Below are 24077 nucleotides of genomic sequence, written 5' to 3' on the forward strand. Positions count from 1 at the left end.
CAAAAAATCACAGAAATAGCTCTTATACCTTTCCCTGGTAGAGTCTTTATTCCTTTCTAAAACTTCATGAGCTGTGCTGCGACTGTCCATATTTAACTCAGCATTATTGCTATGGAGGCTCCTACTAAAATCTCCCATTAGCCTCTGCTTCCATATCCAATGGGTTTTCTAGCCCAATGTACCAAATGCTTCTACATTCTTCCCACAAAAATAGTTCAAAGCATGTCTTAGTTAGGCTTTCTATTGCTGTGAAGAGACATCATGACCATGGCAACTCTTATAAGAAAATATTTAACTGGGGCTGGATTACAGTTTAGAAGCTTAGTTCATTATCATTATGGCTGGCAGCATGTAGGCAGGCATGGTTCTGGAGAGGTAGCTGAGAGCTCTTTATTCAGACTGGCAGGCAGCAGGAAGAGAAGGAGACACATGGCTTGAGTGAGCATCTGAGACCTCAAAGCCTACCCCCAGTGACATAATTCTCCAACAAAGCTATACTAATTCCAGCAGGGCCATACCTCCTAATAGGGATACTCCCTATGGGACCATGAGGGGCCATTTTTATTCAGATCACCACAAACCATAAAAGCCACATGGTCAAGTCTATCACAGCAGTCCTCTTCCCCTTTCACAGTACCAATTTCTGTCCTTGTTTTATTTCTGTTGCTGTGATAAAATACCCTGACAAAAAAACAAATTAAGGAAGAGAGAAGTTTATTTTAGTGTACAATGCCACGCTATAGTCCATCATAGGGAAGTCGAGGCTGGAACTTCAAACAGCTAATAACATCACGCCCACAGTCAAAGCAGAGAGAAATGACTGTGGACATGCTTACTACTTGTTTGCTTGTACTCAGCTTATTTTTTTTTTCTTTTTGGTTTTTTTGAGTCAGGGTTTCTCTGTGTAGCCCTGGCTGTCCTGGAACTCACTTTGTAGACCAGGCTGGCCTCAAACTCAGAAATCCTCCTGCCTCTGCCTCCCAAGTGCTGGGATTAAAGGCATGCACCACCACGCCCGGCTTCAGCTTAATTTCTACACCCATAAAATTCAGGACTCAGGGCTGGAGCAACGGCTCAGCGTTTAAGAGCACTGACTGCTCTTATGAAGGTCCTGAATTCAAATCCTGGCAACCACATGGTGGCTTACAACCATCCGTAATGAGATCTGATGCCCTCTTCTGGGGTGTCTGAAGACAGCTACAGTGTACTTACATATAATAAATAAATAAATCTCTAAAAAATAAAATAATATAAAATTCAGGACTCCCTATCTAGGGAATGATGCCACTCATAGTAGGCTGGGTTTCCCAAATCAATTAATTTAATTGCCCCACAGACATACCTGTAGATCAAGCCCATGTAAATCTTTCTTCATTGAGACCCTTACCCAGGTGATTCTAGGTTGTATCAAGTTATAAGGCTAGTTGTGACAAACTTAACCATCATTTATTCATCGCTCATATCTGAGCAATTCTATACTGTTGCTCTCGTTGAGTCATTTAATCTGTCATTGTTATTCTGTTTTCTATATGTGAACATCTGTGTATAAAACAGATATGTATCTATATAAATATAATTCATTACCATTATTTTCATTATAAGAAGAGTTACAATTTTAAAGAGTTCAGCTTTAAAACTGGAGTTCAACATAAATAGAAAACATTTCTTATTATTCAAGAGCTGATCTGAGAGTCTTAAAAGAAATTCTGAGCCATCTGAAACAAGAAAAAAATGTGAACTTGAAAAGGATATACACAACGTAAGTTATGTTTTAGAGTTATGATTGAAGCACGAAGACAGGGAATAGATTCCGTTTTCTCTTTAATGCAGCTTCTGATTAAAAATTTATAGCTTTCTCCAGGAGTTCGTCTTTAATGCTGTTCCCACTCAGCCACTTCACCCTCACTTTTGAAAAATTAATTTATTCCTTGAAAATTTGACATATGTGTATAATACATTCTGGTCACATTTATTTCCCTACCTTTTTCTTATGTAAATTTTTAATTTTTTGAGAATATTATACATGAATACTATTTTTACATTATCATCCCCCATCTTCCCTCTTCCTGCTCCAACTGGCCCCATGTCCCCCTACTACCTCTTACCTTCATGACCTCTTTTCCTTCAATTATTATTGTTACACACACACACACACACACACACACACACACACATTATGTTAATCATTGTTCTATTGCTGTGAAGAGATAACATGACCAAGGCAACTATTATAAGAGAAAGAATTTATTTGGGGCTTGCTCATGGTTTTAGAGGTTTAGTCCATTATCATAATCTCAGGAAGCATGGTAGCATGCACGTACATGCTGGAGCAGTAGCTGAGAACTACATCATCATCCTTAAACAGAGAAGAGACTGTATGTTTGGCATGGGCTTTTGTAACCTCAAAATCTACTCCTAGTGACACACTTCCTCCAACAAGGCAACACCTCCTAATCCTTCTAATCCTTTCAAACAATGCCACTCCCGGGTAACTAAGCATTCAAATATATGCCCGGCAGTGGTGGCACACGCCTTTAATCCCAGCACTTGGGAGGCAGAGGCAGGCGGATTTCTGAGTTCGAGGCCAGCCTGGTCTACAAAGTGAGTTCCAGGACTGCCAAGGCTACACAGAGAAACCCTGTCTTGAACACCCCCCCCCAAAAAAAAGAATTCAAATATATGAGTCTATGGAGGCCATTCTTATTCAAGTCACAACATCCCACTCCCTGCTCCACAGGCTTGTAGCCATATCATAATGCAAAAATGTATTCAATTCAACTTCAAAAGTTCCCATAGTCTATCCATCTCAACAGTGTTTAAAGAGTTCAAAAGGGGCCCTGTGTACCCCTTCTTCCATTACATTTGCATAAACTTTCTGTTATTGAAGTGTTCCTTTGCTTTTGTTAAAGGAGAGAGTTAAAAGTCTCTTCTGAGACTTATAGAATCCAAAATAAATTCAAGACCACTCAGCCCCTTCCCCCTCTGAAGGGACTTTTCAAACTATACTAGCAGGCCAAGTGCAGAGTCAGAGATAAGGAAGCTGGCTGACCAAACAATGCTGAGAAAAAAAACATAAGGGCAGGCAGAGTGAGGGACTAGGCCAAAGGTAGTCACCCTATGCAAACCAGCCAATGCCTGAAAGGGTTAAGCCAAAGCAAGACCAAAACCTAGCAGGACAAACTCCAAATACTAAGTCTCTAAGCCTGATATCAAAGCACTCTTCGGCTCTCCAACTCCTTTCAGTTTTGTGGAATGACAGCAGCCGCGCAGCACTTTGTTCTCTCTCTTGGGCTGGTTCCACACCTGCTCTGCAGCTCTCCTTGACAGGTCTCCCACAACTCTGACATCTCCAACATGTTGGAATTTCCAACACAATTCAGATGACATCAACAGCTTCACACAATGGCCTCTCTAGGCATCCATGTAGAGACATCCTCCACATATGCCTGGCCTCAGTGACTTTCCTTAGTTATTCCATAACTCCTGTCTCGCATCCTTGATTCTAAAGCCAGAATGATATGCCTAAAGTTAAGAAGCCCTGTGTACCCCTTCTTCCATTACATTTGCATAAACTTTCTGTTATTGAAGTGTTCCTTTGCTTTTGTTTAATTCCTATTCACAAGTTCAAAGTTTATCTGGGTGGGACCTTTCCTTAAAGTCACTACTTCCTTTATTCTATTTACCACCAGGCTTTCTTTAAACATTTTATCACCTGGAGCACTAGACTTAGCTCCAGTACACTCTCTTTTCCTCTCAAACTGTATATTTTGCACTTCCCCTTGTCCAGCTTGTTCCTTTTCATTATATATCTGCATACGAGTGACCACTAATAAACACACAACACAATCAATACTAAGTTGTCTTGCAGTCTTTTTGGTCAATGCCACTAATCCAAACCTTTTATCCTTGGGCAGATTTTTTTTTTTTTTTTGAGAAGGGCAGAAAGCAGATACATCCTTCCACAAAATGTCATAATATTTTTTGTTGTTTTAAAAACAAAATTTCAATCATCCTGTTTTACTAAATGAAGACTCAGGAGCCAAAAAACCTACTAGATCAGAATGGCAGAGAACACACCTAGCTGACCATCCTACTCAGGGACATACCAAAAGGAAAAAGCCTTTTCTCTTTCTCCATGGTGTACCTTTCAACTCAATAGCCGGGCGTGGTGGCGCACGCCTTTAATTCCAGCACTCGGGAGGCAGAGGCAGGTGGATTTCTGAGTTCGAGGCCAGCCTGGTCTACAGAGTGAGTTCCAGGACAGCCAGGGCTATACAGAGAAACCGTGTCTCGAAAAAAAACCAAAAAAAAAAAAAAAAGATGTTTCTATTTATTTATTTATTTATTTATTTATTTATTTATGTTCACTCCCTGTCAGTTTGGTTACTTGCTTTGCCTCTTGACCTAGGGTTGACTTTATTTAGCTCTGGATTAAAGGTGTGTGCTAGGGCTGAGCCACACCACAAGGTTTTTCTAGTTCACAATCTTGGGGTTCACAGTGTGTTCAAATACCCGGAAACACTTCTGATTCTCTGAAACCTCTTGGGCTGGGCTATCATCATCTACATTGCTCTTAGCACCATTGTGTTCCATGTTCTCAATAAGGAGACCCAGTAATATCCATTTCAAATGTTCAACTACCTTTCTAGTCCAAAGTCCTAACGCCTACCATATTCCTATAACAGCATGGCCAGGCCTGTCACAATAATACCCTACTCCCTGGGACCAACTTCTGTTCCCAATTACAGTTACTATCAGTGTGATGAAGCACTGACCAAAAGCAACATGGTGAAGAAAGAGATATTTAGCGTTATATATTCACATCACTGTCCATCATTGAAGGAAGCCAGGAAAGGAACTCAAACAGGACAGGAACCTGAAAGCAAGAACTGATGCAGAGGCCATGGAGGAGTGCTACTTCCTGATTTACCCATTATAGCCTTCTCAGACTGATTTCTTACAAAACCGAAAACCACTTGCCCATGAATGGCACCACTCACAATGTGATGGGTCTTCCCCATCAATTACTTAGTAAGAAAATGCCCTACAGCTGGAACGTGTGGCATTTTCTCACTTGAGGTTTCCTCCCTTCAGATAATTTTAGCTTGTGTCAAGGTGACATAAAAACTATCCAGCGCATACATACATGGATGTAAATAGAAAGCACTACTTAATATTCAAAAGCTAACCTAAGCACCTTAAAAGGAATTCTTAGCCATTGAAGAACCAGAACAACGTGGCCTAGAGAAGGATATACACAAGATAAGTTATTTTTAAAGTTATGACTGAATGCATACACATTCTCTCTCTCTCTCTCACAGACACACACACACACACACACACACACACACACACGAGAGAGAGAGAGAGAGAGAGAGAGAGAGAGAGAGAGAGAGAGAGAGAGAGAGAGAGAGAGAGTTGGATTATTGGTGTTTGGAAAAGGAAAGGCAGCTCTGGGAAACAAGAGAAGGTGATGTCATGCATTTAAATCAGACAGCTGAGGTTTTAGTAATGGCAATGGCAATGGGTAACAGGACTTCTGGTCCTTTAACCAAGTCCCACAGAGGTAAACTATTGCTGCAGCCGCCTCCTACTGCTACGTATTCCTCCACTACTCTCTCGTGACAAGTCATCTTTGTTGGGCTTAATTACCTTATGTAAGAAAATGTAATAATACCACCAGTCTCCCAAAGAAGGACCAATGGCTCACAGTTCCAATTCCCTTCTAAGACCTTGGGTCCGGGTCTCAAAAACAAAACAAACAAAACAAAACAAAACAACAACAACAACAACAACAACAAACGGCGTTTGTGATTCATAACTAAACTTGATTCCTCCCGCCTTCCGTAGAATCGGTTTTCTCTCTGACGGGATCTTTAGCTTTAGTTGAGAAATGAAAAGGGCGGAAGTGGGGGGAGGTTATGAGCTGTCTATTCGGATCCCCGAAGTATATTGTCCGAAGAGCAAAGCAAATATATTTGAACACGCTTTTGACATTTTTCTTCCAAAGAAATAGGCAAAGAGAAAGAGGAACTCACTCTCTTCACATTTCTTAAGCCTGATCTCAACGCTCGCTGTGCTTTCGGCTTTGCCGGAACCTTTTAAACAGGCAGCTCCTGGCCACCCCAAAGGGTCCTCATTTTGAAAACAGGAGCGGGCCAATCAGATGCGGAGCGCTGTTTGGCGCTGGCATTTGAGCTACTGCTCAGGTGCGGTCGCGTTCGGTCTGATGTGTGCCGAGAAGGTGGGGCGCTGGCGGAGCCGAGTCACTAAGCTTTAGCAGGCCGGGGCCACAGGCAAGGCTGATGGGCTAGGGGAAAGGCTGCGTGTGAGACGGGGTGACGGCGGGGACCAGCCCGGGCAGGGACCGGGACTGGGGATCCCTGAGCAGCCGGCTGGCCCGGCTGGAGGGAGTAGCTTAAGGGTGCGTTTCCATCTCAAGAAATCAGAGCGGGGAAGGCCACCCTGCGGGGAAGAGGATAAGTGGAAGTGTCCGGAAGCGAGAAACTGGCAGCAGGCGTTAGTCTGGGGAAACGGAAGAGTCAGAGGAAAGGGGGAAGTTTGTGGAAGTAACTGACAGGGCTGAGCGACCCGGAAAGAAGGCTGGTGGAAGTGAAACAAGAGTGAAGTGAGGCGCGAGAGAAGAAGGTCTGTGTAAGTGGATCGAGGGAAAGTGGAGGAAGAGTGCCCGAGGTGGCTGGAAGGCAGCGGAGCCGAGCGAGCCTGAGGGCGTTTGGAAAGTGGAAGAGTTGGTTGGTGGTAAAGAAAGTCAGGACCCGAAGTCGGCCTCGGAGAATAGGCGACGTGTTCGGGATGTGGGATCAGAGACTGGTCAGATTGGCCCTGCTGCAGCAGCTTCGAGCTGTCTATGGCATTAAGGTCAAGGGTGGCCGCGGTCAGTGCGATCGCAGGAGACACGAAACTGCAGCTACGGAAATAAAGGTAAGTTACAACGAGTCGGGACAAGGGCACACCCATTTTATTCTGAAAAAGAAAGACACGTGGTTAGAATGCAGTCTCGGTGGAGATGACCAGACGTGCCTCCCTATATTGCCGTGGGTTTTTGTTTTGTTTTACAGTGCTAGGAATGGGATACCAGGCTCCCTACTTAAATACTGTGCCACCGATCTGGTAATCTGCCGTGTTTAAACAAGCAGTATGTGGGGGGAGGGGAACACACTATCCTGTCAGGCTGGGGTGGGCAGTCAGGGCATTTCAAACGAATCATTAGGGAGACAGTCAGGCCAAGTTTAGAAATAGGCTTTATAGGATCCTTGTGTATTCAGCAATTTAAGAAGAGGCCTGCTGCCCGACATTTTCGCACTTTCTGATCTCTTTAGCAGAGTAGACATTACCCACCCAACATCAACATTTGTCCTTGACAAAACAAAGCTGGTTTTTAACAAGCAAATTGAGAAACCAGAGTTGGTAGAAGTTTTTTGTTTTGTGTTGTTTTAATCACTCACTTTTGCTAAAGTCTCAGGATCCTCACCTCCACCCCCTGCTCCCCAGTTACTTTTGTGTGTGTGCACTGGTGGACCCATACCACGCCATGCCATGCATCTGTGGTCAGAAGGACAACTTGCATGAATTCTCTCCTGTTTGTGGACCTTGGAGATCAAACTCAGGTTGTCAGGCTTAGCAACAAACGCTCCACTCGTCTAACTGTCACTGACCCAATAAGCTGTTTTTTTGATTTAGTGGTAGAGGTCAAGAGGTTTGGGTTGAGATCTTATCTCTGAGACTTTGTGAAAAACTGAATAAGTCATTTTAAAGTAAACAGGAGCTGGGTGGTAGCACACTCCTTTAATTCCAGCACTTGGGAGGGCAAAAGCCAGCCTGGTCTAGGGAGTGAGTACCAGGCCAAGGCTATACAGAGAAATCCCGTCTCAAACAAAACAAAACAAAGAAATGTGAGTAATTTATTACTAGCACTTTGTAGTACTTGAAGACAAAAAGTTTCCATAATTTTGTATTATGTAGTCCAGGCTGACCTTGAACTCACTAACTGAGGCTGGCTGGAGCTCTTGATCCTCCAATTTCCCCCTCCCTCGTATTGCGATTAGAAAGGTGTGCCACCACACTGACTTAATGTTTGTTTATGGTTAAAAATTACGGTCGATACTTCTGTTGGTAAAACTGGCTTTCCACAACCTTAAAAATGGGTATTTGCTGTTTTTCTTTCATTCCTTAACAAACAAATCCCGACCCTTGCCTTTAGAGACAGGCATGAGTTTGACTTGCGCTTTGCAGTTAACTATGAATGTGGACTGCTTGTTTATGCTCACTAAGCTTCCATCTCTGTTCTATAAAGTGGTAATTCCTGGTAAGTTCTGTAGGTAAGCCTGACACAGTACCTTTCGCTTGCCTCCTTTCCAACTATGATAGTTATCCATGTCCTAATTAACAGTTGTATGGTATAAACTCATCTTTGAATGCTAGTGACAATCTAATGAGATGCAGATTTCCTATAACTCAGTGACATAAGATCCAGACTCAGATATAAGCGACAGAGAATGTTAAATGGCTTGATCAAGACTGCACAGCTAAAAGTTAGACAAAGCCAGCATTTGAAAGCCGGCAGTCTTGCCCAGGGGAACTAATGTTTAAGTGTTCTTGACTTGGTGGTCATTTTGCTTAGAATATTTGTCAAAACAAGGCAATCGCTAGAGACAGGACAGTAAAATTTCATTACTGGGTTGAATCAGCAGTGCCTAACAGTGTTCTCCAGCAGAAGGACCTGAGTAGCAAGCAATCTGGAGAGCTGGTGCATCTCAACTAAACCAGCAGGAGTTAGGTGCACTGACTTAATTTTGAGTGTGCAGACATATACAACAGGCTTGACTTTTTCAATCCATTGTAAAGCCACAGCTTTGTAATTAGTGACATGTAAGAAATTCATAGTAGGAGCACAGTGGCAAAAAGCACCAAAACCTGGAGAGTACTTTGGGAATCCTTGGTGTTGAACTATGAATGTATATTCTTAAAAAGTGAGTCTGGAGGTAGCTAAATGAAAATTGCCTTAAATGTTGCAATCTTGGTCTTGTGTACCTCAGGACATAGCTGCAAAGCACTTTGCTGTACAGCGTGGAAAAGGTAAAAATCAAGGTCTCAAATACCCACATCTGATGCATTTTAACAAGTGTTCAGATGCGGCAGGAACTCAGGAGTTACTGTTTGATTTACCAGCTGACTTGGTCTTTTGTGTAAATTGGTATTTGTAGGATGACTAGAGAAAAGTAAAAATAAGGTCACTGAAGAAATGTGTCGCATAGGGAAGGGTTAATATTTGGGATAAATCTGGTCTAAGCACTAATGAGGTCAATGACTGGCTGAATACGCTAGAGTATTTGAAGGCAGTGTTTTAATCTTGGTGTCTTTTTATTCAAAACATCTAGCATAATGTCTTGGAGTTACTTGCAAGTAAATGTACTTCAGTTAATTGTTCTGTATTGGTTGATTGATAGCTTGTAGTTTATTAACGTTTTCATTCCTAAGATCTTTATTTGCCTAATGTTAAAGATTTTCCTTCATGCCTGAGTTTATGAATAACCAAGTTTGTCATTTTAGGGTAAGGTATTTGGAGTTCCCTTTAATTCCTTGCCTCATTCAGTCGTTCCAGAATTTGGACACATTCCAAGGTAAGCTGACTTCAAAATGGAGAGAATATCTCAAACTGGTTTGAAAAATAGTTTCAAAATAGCTGAGGCGTACATTTGCTTACAACCACATTATTTCCTCTCTGAGTGTTGCCTGTTATTATGGGGCTAAAAGATGACTTAGTGGGTAAAGGTGCTGGCAGCATAAGCCTGCTGCCAAACCCGTGTATAAAGGTGAAAGGAGAAGGCAGCTTCACAGACTTGTTCTCTGGCTTCCAGTGTGGGTGCTGTGGCACCAACACATACTCCTGCTGCTATAACAGTGACACAGTCTTAGACCCAGGAGGAATGGGTGAAGCTCTTGTCATCTCTTGGCTGCCTGGAAATAAACACAAACCCAGCCACCAGTCACCCTGTTCCTAGGGCTGATATCTAATCACTGTCAGTACAGCTATGTCACTGCTTGCAGATGGTGTACTTTCTAATTTTTTGGTGCTGGCTGTTGAATTTAAAGTTCGAATTGGTTGAGATTAGTTTGTAGGTAAAATTGAACCTTCACCCCTTAACATGAGAATGATTATAAGGACAGGGAAGGATTCTGTTTTTCCAAAGGAAAATATTAGAATGAAAAAAGCTTGATGTTGCTTTTGGGGGGAAAAAGGATGCTAGGTATGTATGCTCTACCAGGTCACCACTGTGGAGAGACAGTGGATAGAGCAAGCCCTGAGCCAGGTAGGCATGGTGGCTAATATTTGTAATGCCAACTCTTGGAGGCTGGAGGAATTGCAGTTCACAGCAAAGTGTGAAGCCCCAATTAGGCCTACATGAAACTTCGTCTTCAAAAAAGGAGAACAAAGCTCAAGTCATTGCATATGTAGACATCAAGAAGAGACACCTAGAAGGAGCCTGAGAACCAGTAATTCAGGGAGATAGCAGGACAGCCAGAGGGATAGTGGAAAGGACACTTTAGAGCAGGGGGTGGTTGGATGTGTGAGGAGACAGTGGGTTCACGTTGATCTGGTGATTTGGTTGATTTGGTGAGTCGAAGGGCATTGGTATCCTTGGAGAAAGCTGTTAGGAGCAGTGAGGATGAATGTGTCTGAGTTAGGTTTTGAAGGGAATTGATAAGCAAGGCAAGGCTTGAGTTATGGAGAGGCAGAAAGAACATAGACTTGATAGGACACCTGTGTCAAACAGAAAAAGCCCTAACTGTGGTCCGAGTGAATGCGTGCTGCTTATGGGCACAGTCATGTCAACAGCCCCAGAGCTTCATAGCCATGGAGGATTGAATGGAAACAAACACTTTCTCCACAGAATGAGGCTCAGGAGGAGATGACAAAGCCTTCTTTGGGGACTGAGGGCAAGTGTTGGCAGTGTATTAAAAAATGTCCACCATAACCTTCCACCCCACCTGGAGTGAAGACTGATATTCTTTAAAGACTGCTCCTAAAGAGATTAGCAGTTAGATCAAGATTGCTTTCTTGATCTAGCTGAATATTGTAAACCCAGCTTCTTTTTTCCTGTATGAAGTAACTTGCCTGCTTATTCTGCAGTATGCAATAACCCCACCTCTTTGTTTAAGTCTATGTAATAAACACATTGAGCTTAAGTGGGCTGTGGTCTCTTTATCAAGGAGCCCAGTCCACCAGACCTCAGCTAGTTCTCTGTGTCTGACTTTTCTTCATTCCCCTACCACCCGTAGTCAGTTCTGTCCCTGGAGCCTTGCTATATGTGGCACACATTGACACTGTCATGTGTAAAGCTGTAGACCTTAGAGGAAAAGTTAGGAAGCGAGAACAACTAGATAATATTTTATTAGAAGGATCAAGAGGATTTTGTGCATGGGAGCTGAGAAGGCATAATGACCTGCTTGTGTATTTTAGCAGTAGAATGGGGTTATTGTGGTGTGTAACCAGACCCTTGAAAGAACATGGTTTCTCTTTCAGCTTTCTTGTTGATGCATGCACATCTTTAAAAGAGCATATTCATACAGAAGGGCTTTTTAGGAAGTCGGGGTCTGTTATTCGTCTAAAGGCACTAAAGGTAGGCACAGTTTTGAATTATACTCTTTCAGTAGTACCATTTCCTGATTTGATTTTTACAATTGGAATATTTTTCTAAAAAAATTTTAAGTTAATTTATCTATGCTTTAAAAATACAGTATGTATTCAGATTGTGTTCTTCATTCTTATAGAATACTATATGAAAAGAAAACTTCATTATTTTTAGCCTTCTAGAAAGAACTAGAATTTTAAACCAGAGTTCTTAATTAGATATGATAACCATTACTGTATTTAATATATTCTTAAGATTTTATTTAGAAGGCTCAAGATTCTTGCATCTGTTTTAGAGTAAACTGGATCAAGGTGAAGCTTGCCTGTCTTCTGCACTTCCGTGTGATGTTGCAGGCCTGCTTAAGCAGTTCTTCCGGGAATTGCCAGAGCCTGTCCTCCCAGCTGATCTGCATGAAGCACTTTTCAAAGCTCAGCAGTTAGGAGCAGAGGAGAGGAATAAAGCTACATTGTTGCTGTCGTGTCTTATGGCAAATCCTACAGTTGATACATTAAGATACTTCTTTAACTTTCTTAAGAGTGTTTCTCTTAGGTAAGTGGTAGTTAAAAGCCTTAAATGAGTTTGTTGTCTAAAGATGTTCTCAATAGTTAATTTAATTTGGAATGAAAGAAATTAATGACTTTACAATAGGAAATATACCCTGTGTAATTTAAGAAACAATATACTGGGTGATTTAATATTTTGTCTCATTAGACTCTTCATTATTTGATGGCTTAATGGCATTGTCCATTGGATGGATTCTCATTGCTGTGCTTTTCAAAATATGTCTTGTGTTTCTTAATTTTCCTCTTATTGCAGTTAGTGAACCTACTTGTTTATAATTGATATCTTCTAGTGCTTTGTTTTCTATATGTGGCTCTAAAAGTCAGATAAACAGACTTAATCTGTGTGAAAGAAAAAGTGTGTTCTGATTAGTAGTCTCTATGTGAACTTGAGTGCTGGGGTTGGCACTCAGGCCTGCACATCAGACAGACTCACACTCAAGCCTTTCCCTTTGTGTTCCTTCCTTCCTTCCTTCCTCCCTCCCTCCTTCAGGCCAGGCATGTGGGTGGATAGACAGGGCTGTTTTCCTTTCAGGTAACAGGCAAAGTAAATGTACTCAGCTTGTTATTTTAACTTCCTGGAGTCTTATCTTTTTTGTCATTTAAAAAAGTCTTTTGTCATCAGGGCAAGTGAGAATAAAATGGACAGCAGCAATCTTGCAGTAATATTTGCACCAAATCTTCTTCAGACAAGTGAAGGCCATGAGAAGATGTCTGCCAACACAGAGAAGAAGCTACGTCTGCAGGCAGCAGTAGTGCAGACTTTTATTGACTGTGCATCAGACATTGGTAAGAGGTAGCTGCATTGTCTAGTAGTGGGGTTTGTTTAGATGAGGGCGATCCTGCCGCCTCCATGTGGACTATGAAGACAGCTGTTAGAAAGTCAATACTAGTACCTGTGCTCTGGCGTGGGAAAGGAAGGAAGGAAGGAAGGAATAATTGCTTATGAACATTTTGATTTAGGACGAGTGCCAGATTTTATCCTGGAAAAGATACCAGCCATGTTAGGTATTGATGGACTCTGTACTACTCCATCCCTGGAAGGCTTTGAAGGAGACTTTGAAACTCCTGGTGAATGTAAGAGAAAAAGAAGACAGAGTGTTGGAGGTAATTGTGCTCTCATTTTAGGATGGTGCTGAGATTGGCTTTTATCTAAAGTGCAAACATCAGCATTAGCTGGTGGGTGTATTAGTTCAAGTGATAATACAATATTAAGTGCTAAATCTTTAACAGAAGGTTCACTGGACCGTAATCACTCGAAACTTCTCTCCACTTGAAGTGATTCAATTTGGCTTTCCTTGGCTTCACCTGTTCTGCTTGGCCTCAAACATGTTCACATGCATGGGTACAAAGGGCCATCAGGACAACCTTGGATGTCTGTCCTGAGTTTTGAGATGGGATCTCTGTTTACTGCTGTGCACTCCAGGCTAGTTGTCCTATGAGCTTTCAGGGATTCTACTATCTCTGCCTCCTAGTCTCCCCAAAGGAACACCGAGACTCCATATTCATACTGCCATACCCAGCTTTAATGTGGGTTCTTGAGATATGAGCATAGGTCTTCACACTTGAATAGCATGTACTTTATCTACTGAGTAGGCCACTTATCCATTTCCATTTGAGGATCATTTTTTTTGGAATCTTTTGGCTTAGTTACTGATTTCTTATGTTCTTTCTTTGCTACTTTTGTAAGTTCTTTTTATTACTTCTCTTATTTTCATAGGGCTACTGTGTCAAAGGACACAAAATGAATGACTTAGAAATCATGGTTCTAGAAGTGAATCTATAAGTGTCAGCTAGGCTTTGAAATCTGTAGGGCAGATAAGAACACAGTTTAACCTATAAAACTTCCTGCTACAAGTCTTAGACATGGGTCATCTTTTTTAATTGGTACAAGGCATGTTATATTACATTTTGATTGCTGATGTTACTTATATGCCTTGCATTTCAGATTTTGTGAATGGAGCTCTAAATAAACTTAAATCTAGCAGAACACCCTCTATTACACCTCAACAAGATAGGACAGGTAGGTGTTTGTGATAAATATTTAAATGAAAATGTCTTTAGTGCTCTGTAAAGGACAATTATTATAATTACTTAACTATCAGATAATTGCCTAATAATCTAATCCCAGTAATATTTCCTTAAAAATATTGTACTGTGCATAGTACATTATGATGTATTTAGTTATATTGAGTGCAATGAACTCAAAATTGTAACTATGGAACAATGTCTATGTTATTTTTAAAAATAATTTTAATCATGATTTTCAATTGCTTATAATTTAGAGCATTTGGACATGGCTAAACCTCACTTTATGTTAGAATAAGAAAGTTATATATTCTGTATTCTAATAATGTGTACCAGTTTGCTTGTGAGTAAGTAAATATATTTGACCAATCAAAGACAGCATGCTCTGTTTCCAGTGAAATGACTTAGTCAGTGCTCACTTATGAGAAGCAAGTGACAAGAGTTAGTTTTATCTTTGAATATAGTTTTCTTTTCTATATTGATATTATTTCATCTGTTCATTACTCTGTTTAATTTATGTTACTTTTTAAGAGCTTTGCCAAGCTCAGTATGGTTGCTTGTGCCTTTAGCACTAGCACTTGGGAGAATGAGGCAGAAGAGTCTCATGTTCAAGTCCTGTCTGGGCTACATAGGCAGATCCCACCTCAAGCAATAAAGAAAAAAAAGGATCTTGCCTCTTTGTAACTTTGCTATTTTTATTTTAATTAATTGCAGAATGTTAAGGTAGCTAAGTAATAGTGGATCATAGAAATGTTATCTCTCAGTTGTGTTAACATCTAAGTAATAGTGCTTATAAGATATTAAAGCTTTGGTATGTTAACATGTGTATGGAGAAGCAAGTCCTTTCTGTGTGGTTTTCAGCTCAGGCCTCTGTATCACCATTGATTCTCACACCGAGTGTTAAGCGTAAACTGCCAGGAGAGTCTTCTCAAGCTTTCTCGAGTAAGAAAAGAAAGTCCATCAAGCACAACTTGAACTTTGAGCTGTTGCCAAGTCACTTCTTCAGCAGCAATTCTACACCAGTATCAGGTAACAAGGAGAATGCTTATCATTAGGGTGTAAACATTAACGTGAGGTCTGGTTCTCAGCAAATAACTACTAACGCCACCCAAAGGAGCCGAAAGTTACATTGTTATGGTAAATCCCTAGGCCTCTGGGCTTCTGCGGATGGCACTGCTGCTCAGGTTTTATGTGACTGGATAAGCTGGGTCCTCATAGGTAGGACTCGACTGTTATCTTCAGTTGAGCTGAGGTCAGAAATTTTTCGAGTGTCACTCAAGTAGGTTTTACACAAGCTCTTAAACATGGGTCAAGGTAATTGACTTAAATTGTTTCAGACATTTGTCATTTCTTCATTTCAGTGAAATTGGAAATCGTATTAGGTATTGAGCACACATTTTTGTTGCCAGAATCTTGGATTTAGTTTACTCATTTAGCATACACAGGATATGGTTGGTTCCTATTACCTATGAATCTTACCAACCAAAAGTAAAGTGAATCCTGAAGCCTAGGGGTACCCTATTTCACATTTAATCAAAATCTGAGACTTTTAGATTTTAATAGTTTTTTTTAAGCACCATTGAATGTTTCATTTTGAGCACAATAGCTGACTTATGAATTCTTCCCAAAGGTCTTATTTCCTTTTTTCTTTTTGAAAGTTCATACTTTGCTTAAATTGAACAGAATAGCAAATTGTGGTTTTCCAGAAGGGAAACCTCACAGGTTATGCAGGGCTCATTAAACTAGAAGCACAAGAAAGATGACAACTATAGCTGTGGTGCTGAGGTTGGAGACTTAAATGAACTCTTAAAGAAGCTTTATACTTGTATGATACGTAAAAGCCTATCCTGCTTGGAAGACTTCTCAGTGGCTGATGGGAATTGTAGTTTTTTTGTCAGCTGCTCCCCAAGTGGAAAGGGGAAAGATTTTTGTGTTATTTCGAGCTTAGTTTGAGTTGTCTTTATGAAATGTTCAGTAGTAATTCAGTTACTATTAATTCATCATTCTTCTTTTGGTCCACTTACTTATTCACTAATCAGTAAAATATTTGTAAGTCTGAAGACAGGTTGTTTTCTACATTTGAGTTTTAAAAGACCCTCTTTTTCTCTCACTGTATAAAGATATTAATTTACAGTTCATGTACTACTACCTACTTGTAATTTTGTGTGTGATTAATTTATACTATACTGCCTATTCTGACTGTTTCTTGTGACCATATATTTTCAAGATGACTAAGTCACATGGAATGTGTTATTGGCCATTAAAATGTTCTTTGGCCCATGCATGAAGAAGTCACTAAGATCACTATTTTCATGACTAAACAAACCCATGAATACCTTTTTGGATACTTTGTGGATATTTTTAATCAATAACTAATGAATTGACTGTTCATTGGAAGTATACTGGGTATAATTAGGATATAAGTCTAATTTACATGTCTCCATTATTTATTTTTCTATAACAAATTACATGGTTCTATCTATTCAGATTAGATAACACTGAGTAATGAGACTGAACACTGTTTTAAACATGAATTACTTGCTTGGATCATGACAGAGATGAATGGGTTAGGCATGGCTTTGGATTACTAGATTTTGTTTGTTTGACAAAAGTTATTGGTAAATTATACTTGTAGGTGTTTGGCTAGCAGTTGTATCCTGAAAGCTGACACTCAAATTTGTCAATAATTTAGTTTTTTTACTTTTTACTAGCATATATTATGCATAATGGGTTTTATTATAACATTAATGGATATCCTTCCCACATCTAATAATCCTTGGCAGTAATATTTATGTTCATCAAGGAACTGTATTCCTTGAGTCCATTTAATAAGTGATAGGCAAGTTCTACTCTTTCTCCATAGCTTGCTCTTCAAAGTTTGGCAGGGTTTATCCCTCCTTTGTTGCTGAGTATTTAAAGAATAACTACTATAAGATTAGGGTTAATCTAACCCTTAATTGGTAACTTTTAAATAGGAGGTTAATACTTTGTTTTTTGGCCAGTTATTGATACCTGAACCCTCTAACCAGAAATTGTACTTTTTGTTGCTTCTTGGATGGTAGAAGTGGGATTTAAATCTGTGTGCTGCACTTTTGCAAAGAAAGTATGTGATGTTTTACCTGTACTTCCTATAGTTCACTTGGATACCAGTCCTGACGGGTCATCTCAGACTTCTCTCTCACCGATCGCCATGGGTGGGAACCACTCGGTCAGTACAGAACTAAGGCGAAGTAAAAGGATTGCCAGCAAAAAAGTTTACAGGTAATCTGTCTAGGATGTGATGTTTTCACTGGCTGATTAGTGGTATGTGAACTGTCCTTCCACCAAGAATTACAGCTTAATCAGATTCTTTAAGTCCCTCAGTCTTGATGTTTGTTCTTACTAATTATAGGTCCTTATAATTATATGCCATCAGAGAAGGAAAAATATACTAAATTGAATCTTCCGTCCTTGATAAAAATCCTGCTCTATGTTGATGGCGTACTTTTAAATTTGTTAGGTTTATACATAATCCATTCTCATGATCTTGATTTGTATGTGACTAAGGATGATAAAGAATTGTCATGTGCAGATAATCATTTATATAGAGAGTGTTAAAGTTTAAGTAATTTAAAAAATTTTTATTTAGTTATTAGCAATATGACTTCTTTGGGCTTAGTCAAATTTTCATTTTATAAGAGTTTGTGACTTATACCAGAAACTGACATTTTCAATTGCACTCTCTAGGGTAGAGTCAGGAAAAGCGGGCTGCTTCTCTCCCAAAGTCAGTCGTAAAGAAAAGACCCGAAGATCTCTCCGTCTGAAATTTAGTCTGGGGAAGAACAGAGATTCAGTAAGTGTCTTGTTCTTGAGACAGGCTGCACAGAGGAGGGGCCTTTGGTTGGTGTTTTCAGAAGGGTCAGTTCCTCCTGGTGGGGAGGATGTGGCTACAGAGCCCTGCACATCATGGCAGCAAGAAACAGGAGGAGTGCAGAGAGGGCTGTTGACCGTCCAAACTTAAGCACCGGTCCTTTCATCCAGTCCCGCGTTTACTCCCTCCTAGCAATGCCATCAGCTTATGAATCATTGATGGATTACTTCGTTCATTAGTCCAGAACTCTTTTTCTAATAATCTCTGGAAATGCTGTCACAGATACCCACAGAGGGGTGCCTAGCTAATAATGTTCTAGGCCTTTCTTAGTTAGGTTCACACCATGAACATCATAGTGGCTTATGGCTTTATTAATTTGTTAGCATAACACACAGTATAGTAACATAAAACTGTAGACTTACACCCTCACCCATTTGCCTTCCAAAATAATGACCCATGCACCAGTCCTCTTCATCAATATTTTTTTAATATGAGAACTCCACTGAAACTGCTGTCACCGAGGGACGGGGTCCACTCCTTTTAATCTCAGGATTTACGTCACAGAGGAACTGCTGCGGCAAGGAAGTGTGTGTGTGTATGTGTGTGTGTGTAATGGGTTTTGCCTGAACATTCAAGAAGGGAACATGCAGAAATCAAGAGTTCAGTGGATCTTTGTGACTTCAGTACCAGCCAGATCTATGCAGAGAGTCAGGGATACATGGTGAGACCCTGTCTCAAACAGACAAAATAAAACACAGTGGCCTTCAGCAGTAGTCAAGGGTTGTTTTGTCAGCTAAAGGCTTCACTGTATCCTCCTAGCATTTGGCTCAGGACCCCTTATGGTTTTTTGCTTACTTTCTTTTCTTTTTTTTTTTATATATATTTTTTTCTTTTTTCCTTTTTTTTTTAAAATTAGGTATTTGTTTCATTTACATTTCCAATGCTATCCCACAAGTCCCCCACACTCTCCCCCACCCTCCCACTCCCACTTCTTGGCACTGGCGTTCCCCTGTACTGAGGCATATAAAGTTTGCACGACCAATGGGCCTCTCTTTCCACTGATGGCCGACTAGGCCATCTTCTGATACATATGCAGCTAGAGACACAAGCTCCAGGGGGTACTGGTTAGTTCATATTGTTGTTCCACCTATAGGATTGCGGATCCCTTTAGCTCCTTGGGTACTTTCTCTAGCTCCTCCATTGGGGGCCCTGTGATCCATCCAATAGCTGACTGTGAGCATCCACTTCTGTGTTTGCTAGGCCCCGGCATAGTCTCACAAGAGACAGCTATATCTGGGTCCTTTCAGCAAAATTTTGCTAGTGTATGCAATGGTGTCAGTGTTTTGCTTACTTTCATGTTACTTTTTAAACTCTTTTGTAATGGAATAGCCAACACTGTTTGTCTAAAATACTGCATTTAAGTTCTCAGGCCTACAGTGCCCTCCTAAATAAGCACGTGTCCATCTTTGCTTGCTGGGTTTGGTGTTTTTTATTTGATTTTGGGAGTATTTTGACTTTTATTGTGCTGAGCATGTGTTGTGACAGTGAACTCTTGATTTCTGTTGATCCCCTCCTTGAATGTTCACACACACACACACACACACACACACACACACACACACACACAGTTCCTTGCTGCAGCTGTCCCTACAGCAAAGGCCCTTTTCACTGCTGTCGTATCCCATTCCCATTGTGCAGCCAGACTGTGTACGTGCTTGCTTCCTCACTGACAGTCTCAGGGGCCACATCTTGTCTGTTAGAGAAGCCTGCACATTTGATCTTAGGTGTCCCCAAACTGTCTTCTCCTGGATAACTTGCAGTTAATCTAAGTGTGCCTGCTTCTACCCTTCCTGCAATACTCGCCTACCAGAATAGACCTTACAAAAACAAATTAAGTCATACTGCTTTTCTGTTCTAAACCTCCAATGATACTTTTCATTCTGAATGAAACCCCAGCTTAACAGGAAGTGCTCCACATGGTCTGTGTGAAATTAGACTCCCACCATCCCAGTAATGTTCTAGTCTCCAGATCACTTTTGACCGTGTATTATATTGAGGTATAATGTACTATTTTCTAATTCTCAGCATGTAAATACTATAAGGAATAATTTTTTACTGCCCTTCCCCCATGCACATACACACTCAACAGGCACACAGTTTGTCAAGAGGCCCCGGCACAGAGCCAATACAGGAACTTATGCTTTTTATAGTACTGAATGAATGTGCTATGCTCTTCTCACTTTACTTTGCAGAATGTACCTAATATTTAAGTATTTCGCCAGCAGGCCAATGTGTGTGTGTTGGTTACAAAGTCTTTTTTTTTTTTTTTCAGTTCTATAAGCCTTTGAAAGTTAGTTACTGATTTTAATATTTAATTGGTCTTAATAGTTTAATTAACTGGATTTCCTTTACTAGACCATTTTTAAATTTTCTTTTCTGTACAGGATGGATGTTCTGTCATCAATAGATATGAAAATGTTGGTCGACGACTAGCGAATCAGCAAAATCTAAAAAGTAGGATTGATTCTGTAAAGACAGGCCTGCTTTTTAGCCCAGATATTGATGAAAGATTGCTAAAGAAAGGTACATTTACACAATACTGTTAGAATTTAACCTCAAATTCTTGTATCTGTTTCTTTAAGACAAAGTATACTATTTTGTGTTCTGGAAGTTTAAAGTTCTCATTTGAATGGTGAAAAGTATTTGACTTGGCAGTGTAGCTTTCTGTCAGTAGCTGGGGGATGCTTGTGAGTGTCAGCACTGGACAGTTTTTACCTTAAATTATAGCACATTCAGTGTTCTGGAAACAATGCTCAGTAACTTTGTTACATGTTCGGAATATATTTCAAAAGTAGGCAAGATGAAGGTATTAAAAAGCATCAACTGCTTTATTTTAGGCTCAGAAAAGATCAGCAAATCTGAGGAACACTTGTTAACTCCAAATCAACTAGATGGAACAGGTTACCGGATGTCTTGGACCGAACCCAGTAATTCAAGTTTTCAAGACATGAGTGCAAATGGAACTTCTCCAATAATGCAAAATCTTGAGGTGAAGAGCTTTTCTTTGGAGCCTGACATTACTGTTGAAAAATCACCAGTTGTGTCCTGTGAGCTCAGGCCTTCCACCTTCCATAGCCAGCCTGACAGCAGTGTGCTAGGGACCTCTCTTAGTGGGGATGAAGGGAACCTGGCCTCCGAGACCTTGCAGAAGATTCAGAAAGCATTTTCCGAATCTGGGGGTGATCTTCATATGGTGATAAATCATGAGCAGTCATCAGTAACAAATACGGGGGAAGAAGTGGAATTCAGAGATGTGACCGTGAGTGAGTCAAAGGGACATGATGGGAGCTCTGCTGGGGAGGAAGAGAACTGTCCCTCAGAACGGAATTTCTCACCGGATCAAAGCCCAGAGTTTGCCAGAGAAGCTGATGAGGAATGTTACTCAACTCAGATGAAGGTGGAATATGAAGGCCTGCACTCAGAAACACCCAAAGCTGACCTCCTCATCCTGCAAGCATTCCCTGGTGAGGAGCCAGCTGAGGAACCACAGTCCCCAAGGAACCAGCTAAACACTCCATCACAGGGGAATGAGAATGTGGGGGAGAGTGCTGGGGCATCTGGAGCTCCCAAGGAAGATGAGAGCACGTGCAGTGTGGTGGTCCTTTCGAAACCTCGGCCCCAGAGACTTTCGAGGCAACAGTCACTGGTGGAAAAATGTGACAGTGCAGCTCCTGGGGCTCTACAAGTGACAGAGCACGGGAAGGTTTCTGATCACATACAGTGGTTTAATAAACTTTCTCTGAATGAACCGAACAGAGGAAAAGTGAAGTCACCTCTTAAATTTCAGCGTACTCCTGTCCGTCAGTCTGTCAGAAGAATTAATTCTTTGTTGGAGTATGGCAGGCAGCCTGTGAGGCAGAAGTTGGCAATCCTTGGTGACGCAGCTTCTCCTCTCGTTAAATCAGTGAGCTGTGACAGTGCTCTTCCCTCTTGTGTACAAAACACATCAAAAGGTTCCACTGCTCCACATATCATGTCAGGTCTGGAAGCACAGAAGTCTACGTCTTGTAATAAATCAAGTGTTGAGTTAACTTCTAAATCTTTCACGAAAATGAAGAGACATCCGGATCCTTTGAGTGCTTCTCTTGGGACTCCCAGACTTTGTAAACAGGAGAACAAGTCTAATGGCCACATTAAGTTTCCTTTGGATGATCTCACGAATCATGAGAGATTAAAGTTTGTTGTAAATAACAATATGGCCTTTTCTCCAGGGATGAAAAACAGAGTTGTTCGGAAACCATCAGAAAAAGAAAGGGTCTGGTACAAAGGTTCTCCTAAAAATCCTATTGGAAAGACTCAACTGCTCCCAACGAGTAAGCCTGTAGACTTGTAACTGTCAAATGCAGCGCGCTCGTCATCACTGTAAATAAAATTAGCAGTTGCTGGGTCAGGTTGCAGAATGCAGAGTGCTGGTGTGTAGATGCGGCGGGCGGGGCAGTTGCAGGATGCTTGTGTGCTGGTGTAGCTCGGGTGCTTGTTAAGTAGGGTCTTTCTGAAGTGGTCCCACTGTAGAGCAGTTTGGACTGTCATACTTGCACATGGGGCTACTTTGTTTCTCTTTATTATGATTTCCTGAAGCAGGGGTTATAATAAGGAAGATATTGTTGCCTAGGTTTATTTATATAAAAGGGACATGAGTTTTATTCTGCATGCTTGATCAGAAGAATGCAGGAAGGTGCGCTTGTGCCTCTTGTTATTTCTTCACATCAGGAACATTGTCCACAGAAACTTCTAGGACATAAAGGGAATGGTGAAGCCCTGCAAACCTTATGTCTTGAATTATTCATGTTTGTTGCATTGACCCAAAACCAAGAAGTTAATTGGCCTCAGTGGTATGTGAACACTTTTGTTGGAGACAGAGGGATTTGGTCAGCATTGCCCGTGGTTTCACTTGAATTTTGAATTAAAGACAGTGAATAAAGCATAATGACAACAAAGTGCTGCGTACTTTATAATGTCGAGGTAAACGATTAATCGTAAGCCATACTTCATTTTTAAAGGTGATTTGGATCATATTTTGTCCAATATGACAATGAAATTTTTAGGGAGGTATAATTAAACTGGAAAATTTTAATCAAGGTGTTTTTTTCCTATGAAGATGGTTGATTTTAGAATTTGAATTGTTAATGTACCTCTGTACATTTTACTTAGATAAATATTGGATAGTGTTATCATGTGTTTAAATGTTATTTATTTAGCATAGACATTAAAAATAGCTCCTGGGAAACATCTTGTCTGCGTGTTGTATTTTAGATGTAAAACACTGCACACACTATCAGTGTGTATTTGTGTATGCGAAGAACTAACGTCAGGTTCTCAGGGTTAATTTGCAGGTTCTACGTGAAGACTTGCGGGGATTAGATTTATTTTACATGTGTTTTTGTCTCCATGTAAGTATGTATAACACACGTGTGCCTGTTCTCTAAGATGAGAACAGCAGTTGATATCCTGGATGGTTGTGAGCCACTGTGTTGGTTCTGGTAACCAAACCTGGGCCTTCTCTGTAGGATTGGAAACCAAACCTGAGTCCTTTACAAGAGCAGCAAGTGCCTTTTAGCTGTAATACAACCCTTCCACCCCCAAATTTCTGTTTTATTTCAAAAGTTCATTATATTTCCAATGTTCATTATCTAGTAAAACTCTCTAGTCTTAAACTTCATAATCATCTGATCAAAACAGACTAGCCATGCATTTTCAGTATGCCTGGAACAGGTTGTATGGATCTTATACCTAAAGTGGATAAGAGAAGTATTTCAGATTTTGGAAAATTATATATTATATAGGTTTTACTGATTGAAGTGCTTCCAAATGTGAAACAGTTTGAGCTAAGCTTTCCTGTGTATTAAGAAAGCCTCCTATGATTTCAGTGGGTGTTTAATGCCTGAGCAGAGCATGGTGCAGATGCACACAGAAGATAGAGCTGTG

The 24077-nt window shown here is 40.6% G+C and overlaps 1 protein-coding gene across 1 annotated transcript; it reads left to right on the plus strand.

Moving 5' to 3' along the window:
- The first annotated feature begins 6192 nt into the window (after positions 1–6192).
- Arhgap11a (Rho GTPase activating protein 11A) lies at positions 6193–23440 on the plus strand. The gene is made up of 12 exons (XM_021151837.3): positions 6193–6942; positions 9571–9641; positions 11546–11642; positions 11950–12203; positions 12840–13003; positions 13178–13321; positions 14163–14237; positions 15104–15271; positions 17377–17503; positions 17969–18074; positions 20537–20675; positions 20990–23440. The coding sequence occupies exons 1-12, from the start codon at positions 6814–6816 to the stop codon at positions 22483–22485; spliced, it is 2970 nt and encodes a 989-aa protein (XP_021007496.1). The 5' UTR covers positions 6193–6813; the 3' UTR covers positions 22486–23440.
- Positions 23441–24077: the final 637 nt, after the last annotated feature.

This window comes from Mus caroli, unplaced genomic scaffold, assembly GCF_978045245.1.
Source record: "Mus caroli unplaced genomic scaffold, Mus_caroli_1 scaffold_2, whole genome shotgun sequence".
Taxonomy (NCBI): Eukaryota; Metazoa; Chordata; class Mammalia; order Rodentia; family Muridae; genus Mus; species Mus caroli.

Excerpts from the sequence above, each read along its gene's own strand:
- Arhgap11a (XM_021151837.3), top strand. The coding sequence starts at position 6,814 with ATGTGGGATCAGAGACTGGTCAGATTGGCCCTGCTGCAGCAGCTTCGA. Across the intron at positions 13,322-14,162 it reads AAGAAGACAGAGTGTTGGAG|ATTTTGTGAATGGAGCTCTA; the intron begins GTAATTGTGCTC and ends CTTGCATTTCAG. Across the intron at positions 15,272-17,376 it reads CAATTCTACACCAGTATCAG|TTCACTTGGATACCAGTCCT; the intron begins GTAACAAGGAGA and ends TACTTCCTATAG.